This window comes from Lepisma saccharinum, chromosome 3, assembly GCF_977018435.1.
Source record: "Lepisma saccharinum chromosome 3, izLepSacc3.1, whole genome shotgun sequence".
NCBI lineage: Eukaryota > Metazoa > Arthropoda > Insecta > Zygentoma > Lepismatidae > Lepisma > Lepisma saccharinum.
In genome coordinates this window covers 45,504,347-45,518,348 of record NC_139231.1, presented here as the reverse complement: position 1 = coordinate 45,518,348, position 14,002 = coordinate 45,504,347, and the positions used below count along the sequence as shown (strand labels likewise).

Below are 14,002 nucleotides of genomic sequence, written 5' to 3'. Positions count from 1 at the left end.
CAAAATACGCCTTGGAGATTTCAACCAATCCACTTTACTAGATTGGCAAAACTCTAACTATTGTTATTTGGAACCCTTAACCTTATTTGGTGACGTAGAGTACGCATAGAGAGGTTGGGTTTAGTGTGTCGGTCGAGTCTCGGTGTCCTCTGTCCTCCCATACCAAAATAAACATAGGTCGTCATGGAACAAAAAAAAATGTACCAGCGTTAAATTGCTAATATCTCGAATTTTTGACAAACAGAGATGTCCCATAGGACCTTTGAGAAAAAAAAACACGTGAAAATCTACAGAGGCGTGGTTATCTAACCGCAGCCGTTAGAACCTTTTTTGGGTTGGGCACCACGCACCCTGGTTATAGGGGCCAGGAATCCTAAAAAAAAAAAAAAAACAATTATTATTTGTTTGCTTGCGTCACAATACGGAAATAATAAGAGGCACGAGCGCGCGTGTGGCACATCGTTCCCCCGAGATAGGTTTACAAAAGATCACGATATATAAACATTTGGCCCCGGGACTTGGAAAATTACGATAAGGTGCATTCATCCTTCGAAGGATGAGAGGATGAGAGAGTGCATTTCACTCATCACTGCTTTTCTGCGCCGTGAAACATCGTCAGCGCAATAATTGAGGCGCGGAACGTGGAGAGAAAGTGAGTTTTTGATGTTTTGGTGGTCGTGTGGTCAAGAAATCAGGGTTGTGGTCAAACATACATTTACTATCTGGATTACGCTGAGAGCAGAAGCCTATTAGCAGGTCGTAGTAGATTACACTGAGGGGGACCTTACAGTATGAGGAGGCAGCCTTATAGGAAGATGTCGTAAGTCATTTCAAAAGTAGGTCAAAGGGCGAGTTAGCATAAGAGCAAAATTTGCAGGAGGTAAAAAATAGCTTAAAAAGTGATGCCAGAGCTTTTTCTGTCCATTTTTCTCTCATTGTAGGTTAGTTTAGTGCGTAAAACGTCGTAAAATAAAAAGTAGGTCAAAGGGTGTCGCCAGAACGTACGGTTCCACCTACTAACCTATGTTCGGAAATCGAAAATAGCGACCGGAAGCGGGCTTATCTTGGAAACGGTAAGACTTAGAAAAAATCTGTTTGCGGATTCGTCATGTACACCTATACGTGAGAAAAAGTATGAATAGAACTTATGCTCGGAAATCCAAAATGGCGACCGGAAGTGGGATTATCTTGGAAACGGTAAGACTTAGGAAAAATCTGTTTGGGAATTCATCACGTACGCCTATATGTAAGTAAAATATCAATAGAACCTATGATCGGAAATCCAAAATGGCGACCGGAAGTGGGGTTATCTTGGAAACGGTAAGACTTAGGAAAAATCTGTTTGGTGATTGATCATGTACACCTATATGTGAGAAAAAATATGAATAGAACCTATGCTCGGAAATCCAAAATGGCGACCGGAAGTGGGGTTATCTTGGAAACGGTAAGACTTAGGAAAAATCTGTTTGGTGATTCATCATGTACACCTATATGTAAGTAAAATATGAATAGAACCTATGCTCGGAAATCGAAAATGGCGACCGGAAGTGGGGTTATCTTGGAAACGGTAAGACTTAGGAAAAATCTGTTTGCGGATTCGTCATGTACACCTATATGTGAGAAAAAATATGAATAGAACCTATGCTCGGAAATCCAAAATGGCGACCGGAAGCGGGCTTATCTTGGAAACGGTAAGACTTAGAAAAAATCTGTTTGCGGATTCGTCATGTACACCTATACGTGAAAAAAAATATGAATAGAACTTATGCTCGGAAATCCAAAATAGCGACCGGAAGTGGGGTTATCTTGGAAACAGTAAGACTTAGGAAAAATCTGTTTGGGGATTCATCATGTACACCTATACATAAGAAAAAATATGAATAGAACCAATACTGTCCGGAAGTCATGCGGGTTTGGACGTGACGACGCAGTTCAATAACATAGGTTAGACCAAGGAAAAAACCTTGGTGATTTTATTTCGAGTAAGGTGTTGGCAACACTGCGAGAAAATGAGGCTTATGTCTTACAAGAGCAAACCATTAAGTCGAGCCTCACTTTCGGTTGCAGCTCTGTCTTTATGGTTCTACTCTAAAGTAGGTCAAAGCACGTAGAGGATCTCGTATAGTTTAGCACGAAAAAAAAAATGAATAGGTTAAGTTATATCACGTAAGATCGTGACATTCGTACCAAGTACGAGTGGGAAAAAAGGAGAAAAATAGGAAATTTTACAAAAACATCGCTAAACGCTAAAACATCGACAAAAATTTGTCAAAATATGTCAAAAAGTGGTCAATTGATAAAAAAAGAGGTTACAAAAACGCTCGTACCAAGTACTGCGTTGAAACAACCCAATTACACTACTTATCATGTCAAGAGAACTTATCTGTTTTTCTTTCTTCTTTGAAATGACAGGACTCTTAGCAGAGGTGTGATTTATACATTTTACCTCAAAATAACAAAAGTTATAGGAAGAAGAAAATAAAGTTTTACACCAAAATTCTGTGGCTGCCACAATAGACCAAAGTGAATGAAAAATGTAGTTTTTAATCGTATATTCCTACAACCATGCAAAGTCATGTTGAAAATAGGCTGGTACTTCTTGGGTAAAAAATAATAACGCTGTATATGGAAAGTAGTGTTACCATCTTACGGACAAAAATTTTTGAAAATTGCTTCTAGCGATGGCCCTATGGATGCTGGATGGACCAAAAGTTGCAGGGAAGCATGACTTAAGACCACTCTTTATGCAAAATTTTAGAAAACTGTAATTTTCAAAATTGGGCATTTCCTGCTTGCTTTGATTCCTCCTTCTTTACTGGTCCTTTATTTTACTTTTAATCTCTTTCCATCCACACCTCTCCCACTCGAGAGCAGATTAATATCGTGGAAACTTTATACAATAATTTCAACATACAATAATTTATCTATTCCTAGGTTCATATGACAATACAAAAGTACAGAATATGATTGGAGTGGATAATTCATAATTGACATTACCTTTCTGAGAGAGTATTGTTTATTCAAAATATTATCTGTTGCGGTGATTAATATAATGATATTAATGTTTTTAGTGTCTTAATGATGTAACAGTTGGGCTGAAAAGTTCATAGGCTGACTCATAGATGGCGTTACTAGAATTAAATCCATGTGATTTTTACTTAGTACTAACCTTCAAAAGATACGTGTATAAATTTCACAGCTGCCGGATAATTAGTTCGTGAGATATAGCATTGTGAGTGAAGCAGCTTTTGTTATTGTGAAAAAATGGATAAAAAAGAATTTTGTGTGTTAATAAAGCATTGCTTTTTGGCGGAAAAAAAAATACTGTTGAAGCCAAGGCTTGACTTGATAAACATTATTCGGACTCTGCACCAGGAAAATCCACCGTTGAGAAGTGGTTTGCTAAATTTAAACGAGGCGAAATGAGCATCGAAGACGATGCACGCAGTGGACGCCCCAAAGAGGCTGTTACCGACGAAAACATAAAAAAAGTCCACAAAATAATTTTAATTGATTGTAAAGTGAAGTTGATCGAGATAGCTGAGACTTTAAAAATATCAAAGGAACGTGTTGGACATGTTGTGCATGAATATTTGAACATGCGAAAGCTGTGTGCAAAATGGGTGCCACGCGTGCTGTTTCATCAAGACAATGCACCGTGTCACAAATCAATGAAAACGATGGCAAAATTATATGAATTAGACTACGAATTGCTTCCCCATCCACCATATTCTCCAGATCTGGCCCCAGTGACTTTTTCCTGTTTGCAGACCTTAAAAGAATGCTCGCTGGAAAGAAATTTAGCACTGATGAAGAGGTAATCGCCGAAACTGAGGCCTATTTTGAGGCTAAAGAGAAATCGTACTATAAAAATGGCATCGAAAAATTGTATGACCGCTATAATCGTTGTATCGCCCTCAAAGGCAACTATATTGAATAATAAAATCGAATTTTGTCAAAAAAATATTTTTTACTATGTTAGCCTACGAACTTTTCAGCCCAACTGTTACATCACAAGATTTAATATAATAAAAATCAGTTCATTGTTTTAAAATAGGATATCTTTGGAAAAGTCATTCTCCAAGGAATTATTAAAACTGTAATTCTTTATACATAATTATATTTGTATTTCAGCTCAAAGGCTTGCAAAGATGGTGTCTCTCAAGACAGCAGAATGGATTCCATGGCCGTCCAAATAAACCTGTTGATACTTGCTACTCGTTCTGGTTAGGAGCAACATTAAAGGTGGGGTATTTTTTATTTTAAAAAATTCATATAAATATTTATGGTGGAACATGAATTATATTCAGCAATGTTCACACTTTGGGTGAAAATGATCATTTATGTAATTGAACATTTTTTTTTAACTCTTCGTCTGTAGACATATATTTTTCTTATATGGTTTGTACACAAAGTTTCTGAGAGACCCTGTCATTATGTTCTGTCTTTAGATTGTCATAAATGAATATAAAATGTAAAAAAATGTGCTAGGTTAATGTTGAAATGGACACAATGTACAAATTACATCAATAATTAACAATAGAAATGTAGATTTCAGTAAAAAGAAAAGGTAAAGTGCTCCCCTGTGCCTTGCACCATGCCATGAAGGCATATAGGGTGTGTGAAGTTAGGGCCACACACTTTCTTGATCACGGCCGAAGGTGGGGGTGATGTGATCAGTAGCATGCCCCTGGCTGCCTTTACCTGCCAGAGTTTCCTCCAGGTACCCACTTTGTATGACGCTGGCTGGGATCCGGAGCAGCTTGAATAGATGGGAAAAACCCCGGTTCCCCCCTGCCAGGGATCAAACCCGGGTCTCTCGGTAGTCAGATGCCCTAACGACTGAGCTACCACGGATATCATGAATTGTAACTTACTCTGTACACCAGGGTCTGACAGACCCTGTGAGATGCAACAGAAAGTTAAATGAATCACACTAGTTCTGTTTCAAGCTGTTAAATGCTGCACTCCTTCCTGTTAACACAACTAACACCAAACTGGATTTACACATAGGCAACAATAACTTACATTGTCTATTGTGCATATTAATGGTACAGGGTCTGGGAGACCCTGGTTTACAGAGGGTTAAGCTTCCCTGAAGCAATGTGTTGACATTTTTGTAACTTTGTCTATCTGAAGACCACAAATGTGATCTCCATCAACTATTTCTGAAACCTGATTATCATTCTAAATTTCTTTACTAGTGAAAAATGTTATCAAGTTGTTAGTGTCAATGGAAAATGTATAAATATTGTTAACTACTGCAAATTGTTACAATTTTCAAATATTGGTGTCAGTGGAAATCAGTAGATGATGTGAAATTTCAGTGGTTTGGGAAAAGGATTTTTAAATTATCATCTATAGGGCTGAGTTGATACCAATGTTTCAGCCGATACCAGGAGCATCGGCATCAGATTGAAATTAGTCACGGATAGAGACCGATACTTTTCCAGTGGCCTAGTGTCTTGCAGAGTCTGCAAAAATGTCACAATACACTTTCATGAAATATAAATACCCTGGAAATTTTGAAACCATTTCAATATTTTTACAACATTGGGGAAAGAATTGGAATTTGTGATCTCACGTGCAATTATGAATATTTGAGAACAAAAGTGGGAGATTGCTATGATATAGTTCCAATGGAAAATGTGTGTATTAAGATTAGGGCTGAGCCGATATTGATGTATTCGTACACACTGGTATTGGTTACATTTTATTGACCAATACCAGCTGATTCTTTTCCGACATTTTGGTTGATTATGGGGTCTGCAAAAATAATGCATGACACCTTCTGGGAATCTAATTACCTTGGAAGTGATTCAAAAGTCGAAGATTCCATTGATTTTGCACAAATATTATGTGAAAAGACTGTATTTTGCAATTATGAAACAGGTATTTCAATATTCTCATGTAATTTTTGAAGCAAAAAACTGGTAAATTGATGCTTATAACTGGAGTGGAATGAATATTCACCCACTGGTGTTATTCAATAATTTGAACAACTTTTAATTGTTACAATTTCCAATCATCGGTATCGGCGGAAATCTGTATGGGTATCGGGCTCAGCCCTAATTAAAATATATAAATATTCCATACTACTTGGAATTGTTACAATTTTCAAGTAATGGTGTTAGTGGAAATAAAAAAAATGTCAGCAGTGGTATCAGTTCAATTCTAATTGTCTATAACTATAGTCTGAGCTGAGCATGGCATAAACATATTTGTTTAATTTGCATTCATTCTACTAAAAAACATACTTATGAATATAGAACAATTTGAAAATTTTCTTAGTTCTTTTTGTAGAATGTAATTACACTTTCGTATAGTTGAGACAACATTATATATTTCAGCTGCTTGGGGTATATGAGATGATAGACTATGGCCAAAACAGAGAATACATTATGTCTACCCAGGATCCCATAATTGGAGGCTTTTCTAAATGGGTGAACACAACCCCTGATCCGTTACATGCTTATTTAGGTAGGTTTTTACTATGTATGGGACTTAGTTTTATGTGCACCATATTTTAAACTATTACAGTTCTGTTGTATGATTTTTCTTGTTTTTTCTCTTCTTACGATGTACGTTTTTACAGTCTTAGCTCCTGTACTTTGGGAATGATCATGGATTTTAAGCATCAGATTTCTTTTATTTGTCAGTATTAAAATCCCATGTCTCATTGACAACATTATGGGAGAGCTAAGGATGACATTATCTTTCCCCAAAATTTTACATCTTGAGAACATGCATGCCATATGTTTACTTATGTTTACAGACCCATACCCAGTCCAGGACTTGAATTCTAAATCTCTTGTGGCTGAAACTTGTAGTTCTTAAATCCAGTTTGAGTTTTTATTTACTATTACAACACCATAATGTGATTTTCATAACTGTATTGAACTCAAAATATAGTCAGTACTTTGTAACAAAATGTTGATATTTTATTCATGACAAAATGTGTGTGTGTAATTATCAGTTCTCCAATTACTGGCTAGGTAGCTGAGCCATTAAGAGCCCAACATTTGATCTTACCATCAAAGTTGCCTCGTTAAGTGCCAGTCCGGGCATTAGTGTTCTTTGCTCAATTTCATCTAATCTAATCCAAAAGGTGAAAGGTGCAGAAAAGCGATGCTGAATAACAAAAATACAAATATGTACACACCCATTCACTATTCAATATGAATACCAATTGTCTGTTGGGCTTCTAATGTTATTTGTGTTTTCTTCCAATATAGGACTGTGTGGATTGAGCTTAATGGGCGAAGAAGGGTTACTGACAGTTCATGCAGGGTTAAATATTAGCGAAAGAGCTCTGGAGCACCTTCACAGTCTTCACAAGCAGTGGGATAAGGTGGATAAGTGACCCTAGCATAAATGGATTATCTCTTCCTGTAAGTAGCAGTCTCTTCTATGATGATATGGTTCTTTCAGTATGTCAAATTGTATTTACATATGGCATCTACCAAATGGCAGTTGATAACTCTGTCTGAACATAGGCACGGATCCAGAAGAATCTACCATGCATAGGCAGCTCACAATCAGTGTGCTATGAAAAATGTTGGCCGGTTCACACACAAATGTGGCAATGTTTTTATGTACCTTTGAGTCTGTTTCAGAATTTAGCAGTTGCAAAAAAAGCCGGCTTTTTTGAATGGATGGGTTTTTTTTTTTCGATAAAAAGCTGGCTTTTTTGGGGGGGAACCCGAAAATTTGTCTTTTTTGGCTTTTTACCAATTAGAGCTAACCTATTTCACTTGAAGTTACTGTTATGAGTTTACAGGCTTGTAGTGACATATTTTACAACTAGCTAAAGGAAATTTACATGATGTAGCAGCCAAGAGACAGATATTGGCCAATCCATATTGGTTCAGATACAAATTTAACTCTAGCTTACCGAGAGGAGGGGGGAGGGGGGGCTTGCAGGCTCACCACCTCTATTTTTTAGATTTTTCAACTGTTTGAAAATAAATTACATTGTTTCCTAGGATGTCCTTAATATTTATTTATTACTTTTGTGCATAAAAACAAATGTAATGTAATTAGGAGGCAAAATGCACTTGGTGCTCATAACAGGCGCCATCTTTGAATGTGTCTCATTCGAGACACTCATGCCAGTAACAGTGTAGAATTGGTTGGTAATGATGGTAATTATTGTAATTATTATATTCATAGGCGTGCGCAGATCCTCTGATTAGGGGGCGGGCAAAAGCCTTAATGAATGTTCAATCGGAGAAAGAAAACCCTAATTTCATCTTACTGTTTTATTGTATGGAATAGGGGTGTATATAGTGTGTGTCTGGACCTCCAAAAATCACTGAATTAACAGAATTCAAACTTCTGTAGCACCAGTGTTTTTTGCTCCCTCCTTCATTTCCCCTTTCTGTAGTTCAGAGACTATTTTACATATATACATGCTTTCGTATAGCAAAACAACTACATATAATTTATTCATTTCCAACAGTACAGGATCTTTGGGGGAGGAGGCATCCCCCCACTTTTCACTTTTCCACTTTTTGTCTCCGAACTATGACTTCCTAATGCTAAGTCTTGTCTACAAAGAAAAAGTAAACTGCCCTTGACCCCCTCCCCATTTTTGTCACCCAATCGCCGCTGCTGATTTCCAATGAATGATATTTTTTTTCTCCAAACACATAAGAGTGTGAAACTTGGTCCCTTACATTGAAAGAGGAACATAAATTGAGAGTATTTGAAAATAAGATCCTTAGGAAAATCTTTGGACCTAAAAGGGATGAGGAAACAGGTGAGTGGAGAAGGTTACATAATTTAGAACTACATAATTTGTATTCATGTCCAGATATTATCAAGAAGACTTAGGGGGGCAGGCCATGTGGCACGAATGGGAGAGGAAAGAGGAGTTTACAGGATTCTTGTTGGGAAACCTGATGGTAAGAGACCTGTAGGAAGGCCAAGACGAAGATGGAGGGACAACGTTGAGATGGACCTAAGGGAAATCGGTAGAGATGGAAAAGAGTATATAGAACTTGCTCAAGATAGGGAAAGATGGAAGGCCTGTGTTGCTGCAGCCATGAACCTTCGGGTTTAAGAAGGCTAGGGAGTTAGTTAGTTAGTTAAACACATAAGAGGTAACACAACTAACGAATAAAGTGTTTGGGAGTGTTAATAACAAGAAATTTACTAGAGAACGAAGTTGAATAGTTCAATTTCATAGCAAATATTGCACCTTCCTCCCCTCCGTAGTAGCTGGAACTTTCATCGGCTTGAAAATACTTAATTTTTTAAAAAAAAGCATAATACTGTTTAATAACGGTGATAAGATTCCTCTGCAATAAATTTTTAAGTGAGAGTATTAGGAGGGGCAACTGCACCTTCACAGTCTGCACCCTCTTCCCCCATGTGCATGCCTATTATTATATTTAATAAACAATCACACTTCTACGAACTAAAAAGCATTAATAAAAAAATATTACAAATTTTGTGAGTTTTAGTGAATGATAAAATATATGTGAGACACTCATGCAATAATTGGTTATTATTTTTTAATAATGATAGTAATTTTTGTAATTATTATAATTAATAAATAACTGCACATAATCAGCTAAGGAAGCAGTGATTCAATATTACAATGTTTTCTTGAATTTTAGTGATAAAAAAAAGTATGGGCTTGTGAGTTGCCTCCCAGTATGTAAGTTTCTCGTATGGCATGGGTAAGCTAGGATTAGAACTAAACATGTAGTCCTGATGAGCACATCTGACCATGAAACAAGCTTTTACATGTTTGTGTCTCAATTTAAATGTTGATGTCATAAAATATGAAATAAATGTTAATATCAAAATATTCGATGTTTCGGGACAATTAAAAATCTTCACTGTTCACAACACATGTGCAGAAGTATAGGTATTACGTGAATTTGTGTATATATCCTGTTTAACAGAGCTTTGTGATGGAAGCGACATGTGGCTCTTGGAAACCAACCCTTAGAAGTAAATGCAACCTTTCGAACCGAAGCAACATAAACTGCAAGTGTCACTTGTCACTTAACCTGTACCATTTTCTTAGGGAAATTTCAGACTGAAGCAACGAGTGACATGTGTCGCTTGGAAGCAGACCCTCAGTAATTCATTAAACCTTCTAAAGCGACATGGGACAACGAGCTAAACATGTCACTTACATGTTGCTCGGACTACACTGTTTTCTCAATGGCGTGCATCATGGTCTGTTGTTGTTGCATGCATGGTGAACGTTTTGCTTTATACTGTGATCATCTGTGACTGCAATCTGAAAGCTCCCTCATTGACGTGCATCATGCAGCCTCGGTCTTGTGGATGCTTGCTTACAGACTGAAGGGGTCCATGTCACCTGTCACTTCAATGTGATCCCCCCCCCCCACACACACACACACTGTCATGTGTTGCTTCGGTCTGAACGTTCTCAATACTTGACAAGATTGTTAGCTACTTCATAAGAGATTTAGATTTAATTTAGCCTCTAAATCACAGAGAATAAATTGCAAGTACTGTTGATGGAAAAACACCAGCTTTTTGAAAGAAGGTTCCTTTTATAATCATGAATGACCCTCTGGAGTGGTATAAAGTAATGCTCTTGCCTCGTAATAAGAAGAGGTCTGAGGTTCAATCCTCAGTGGAGGCAGAGTGCTTTGGATCTCATTTCAAACTGTAGGTCCAGTCAAGATTTGCAGCCAGTCTTATTTGCTTCTATACTTCAATTTTAGTGCCAGTGTTTTTCAGCCGCCGTTGCACACAGCAAGTCTATACGTAATTGAACTATGATTATGGCATACTTGATATATTAATATTAATTTCCATATAAAGTTTAAAGATCAGAAATGTATGTATGAATGAAATAGTTGGGATCAGGTCATTGACTAGTAAGAAATAAATGTACGGGGCTGTGGTCTCACAAAGGTTGAGAACCACTGCAACAAGCAGCCAAAATACAGCATGTCCACAAAAACACTCCTCGATTTTATTTGGTTATAAAATGAAAACTTTGAGGAATATTGTGTTCATTTTTTGGGTAAACGTGTAAAAACTCATAAAGTTTCATGTGATTGAATTTCATTACAGACACTCAATGTGTGCCCCACCTGTCACACGGCAAACATCTAGGTGATAATCGAGCTCATTCCAGACTCTGGAAAGCATATCGGGCGTGATTGTGTTTACAGCTTCTGTGATTCTGTCCTGCAGAATTTCAATGGATGCGGGTAGCGGAGGTACGAACACTATGTCTTTGATATACCCCCACAAGAAAAAATCACAAACACTAAGGTCCGGTGACCTAGGAGGCCAGGGAAGAAACACCTGATCATGGCATCCAGCACGACCTATCCATCTGTTTGGCAGGACCTCATTGAGAAAGTTACAGACGTTACGATGCCAGTGCGGTGGTGCCCCATCTTGTTGGAAAAGGTAGTCACCTACCTCAGTAAGTTGAGGCATCAACCAGTTTTGTAACATATCCAAGTAACTGTCGCCGGACACAGTTTCGCCTTCAAAGAAAAAAGGACCATAAACTCTCTGTTCAGATATGGCACAAAACACATTACACTTAGGAGAATCACATTGTATCTCCAGCGTGGCGTGGGGATTCTCCAATCCCCATATCCGCACATTGTGTCTGTTTACCTTACCATGCAGGTGGAAGGTTGCTTCATCACTGAAAATGATCTTCGACAGAAGATTGTCATCATTTTCCATTAACTGCTGGAGATCCGAACAGAACTGCTGTCGCTTTGGACGGTCTTCAGGTTTTAACTTCTGCACCAATTGCAGTTTATATGGCTGAAAATGCAAGCATTTTCGTAACACCTTGCTAATCGTACTTTTTGGGATTTGTAGTTCAATACTCGCTCTGCGCACTGACTTTTTGGGGCTCCGAACAAAGGTTTCCCTCACACTCTCAACAACTTGCTGTGGGACTGTCTGTTGGCCAGAGTGCCCTTTCCGCTTGTCACAGATGCACCCTTCTTCGACGAAATCCTTGTACCACTTCAAAATGGACTTGTTCGAAGGTGGTTCCACACCAAATTTACGCCTGAACGAACGTTGAACAGACACGACACTCTTTGTTGTGTGTAATTCTAACACACACCAACTTCGTTGCTGTTTTGAAAGCACCATCTTGAATTTACTGCCCTCTAGCGGAAAAATGGGTCAATTTCACAACCTGTAGGGAATAAACAAAAGTATTTTGAGTTACTACTCCTTCTGACACCATACTTACAAACATATTGCAAAAAGTTTTCATTTTATAACCAAATAAAATCGAGGAGTGTTTTTGTGGGCATGCTGTACATCTCTAGTTGCTCCATGACCAGGTTTAGTGGCCATTTAACCAAATTATATATGATGTACTGGAAAGCCAGAATACAAATATATTTTACTGAACACAAAATTTAATGTAAAGAGATCTGATACTAGATTTTCTAAAGGTAGAGCAGTATTTTCTTTTTTGCTTCATTTGAGTGTTCGTATAACAAATTCAAACATTGAAAATCATATCAATCATGCTATTAGGTTCTATTAAAAACAAATACAAAACTACTCTAGTTATGTGAATATGTTTATACTACATAGATATATTTAATAAGCCTACCGAAATATGAAGGTAACACTCGGAAATAACCAACCATTAAAAAAAGTCAGCTTCTTTGAAAACACCGTTTATGTCTAGCTACAAATTTCATATTGTAAATTGTATTTTATATTTAGAAATGAGTGTCCATTTCACAGTAGGGAGATAAACTAAAACCGTGGAAGAGGGAAAATACTGCCAACTCCTGTTGATGTGAAAAAGCCCAACTAAAAAAGCTGCAGAAAAAAACTCAATTTTTTTTCCAAAAAAAGCCAGTCTTTTCAGACCACTTCCAACTCTAGAATTTACCCTTGGCTCCTCATGTTGTTGGCAAAGTACTCTGGTAATCGCTAGTTCTGGTAAACAAACCATCTTGTTTTACTTTAATAGAAAAGTTTAATCTTCGCAAATGCACTTAACATTTAGAAACAAATACACGCACATCGGTATTGTTCTAGATATTTTCATATTACAGTCCTCTTGTTGCTATGCTCTTTTGAGCTTGTTGATAAATCTCTCAGTTGAAGAGGAAGGACGTGTTTTCTAGCCGCTCCGTTCTAAGCTCGTGGTAAGCAATGGGGGTTTCGACCGAGACCTGGCGTTGCCGGATTGGAATGTTCGTGGTGAAATCAGGCCTGAAATGTCAGGTGTCTGCGGAATGTAGCTCTGAATCGAAGCAATGTTATTGTGCATATGGTTTAGTGATTTTAGTGCTACTAGTGATAGGTGGTGTGGAACAAAATCCTGGGCCCAGTGATGAAATGGGAGAGATCAAAGCAATGCTGCAAGAACTCAAGGCTTCGAACGACTCCTTAGTTTCCGAAGTTCGGCAATTCGGCACCTCACTCAAAACCCTCGTCACTAGAGTGGACGTTCTGCAGAGAGATGTTGGCTCCCTTACGAAACGTGTGGAGGAACTGTCTCAACAAAATAACTGGCTGGAACAAAGACTGGACGACCAAGAAGACAGAAGCCGACGCGATAACTTGGTGTTATACGGTGTTGAAGAAGGGGACTCGGGAGAAGACTGGAGCCAGACGGAGGCGAAAGTGCGAACGATAATTAAGGACAAATTAAACATCGATCTGCAAGAGGATTCCATCCAGAGAGCGCATCGGATCAACACAAACAGTAACCGAGGTCCTCGTCCCATCGTCTGTCGCTTCTTGCGATACAAGGAAAAAGAAAAAGTTATTGGATGCCGCAACAAACTGAAGGGAACGAAGATATTTCTGGACCAAGACTTCTGTTATTCCACTCGCAAAGAACGCCAAGGATTACTCGAGCATATGCACCGAGCCCGGAACGCTGGTCACCGTGCGTACATTAGTTATCGCCATCTTGTGGTCGACAACACAAGATATTCCCTGCGCGATCTGCAAGCTGACCCTGGCAACCCTTCTGATGCCCAAAGTGTTGGTCCCC

The 14,002-nt window shown here is 38.2% G+C and overlaps 1 protein-coding gene across 1 annotated transcript in view; it reads left to right on the top strand.

Moving 5' to 3' along the window:
• Positions 1–14,002, top strand: part of betaggt-I (geranylgeranyl transferase type-1 subunit beta) — a 75,577-nt gene that overhangs the window by 47,556 nt on the left and 14,019 nt on the right. The window contains exons 6-8 of the mRNA XM_083118497.1: positions 4,135–4,245; positions 6,351–6,480; positions 7,236–7,391. Of these exons, the coding sequence (XP_082974623.1) occupies positions 4,135–4,245; positions 6,351–6,480; positions 7,236–7,363 (369 nt within the window). The 3' untranslated portion in view covers positions 7,364–7,391. The remainder of the gene's footprint in view (positions 1–4,134; positions 4,246–6,350; positions 6,481–7,235; positions 7,392–14,002) is intronic.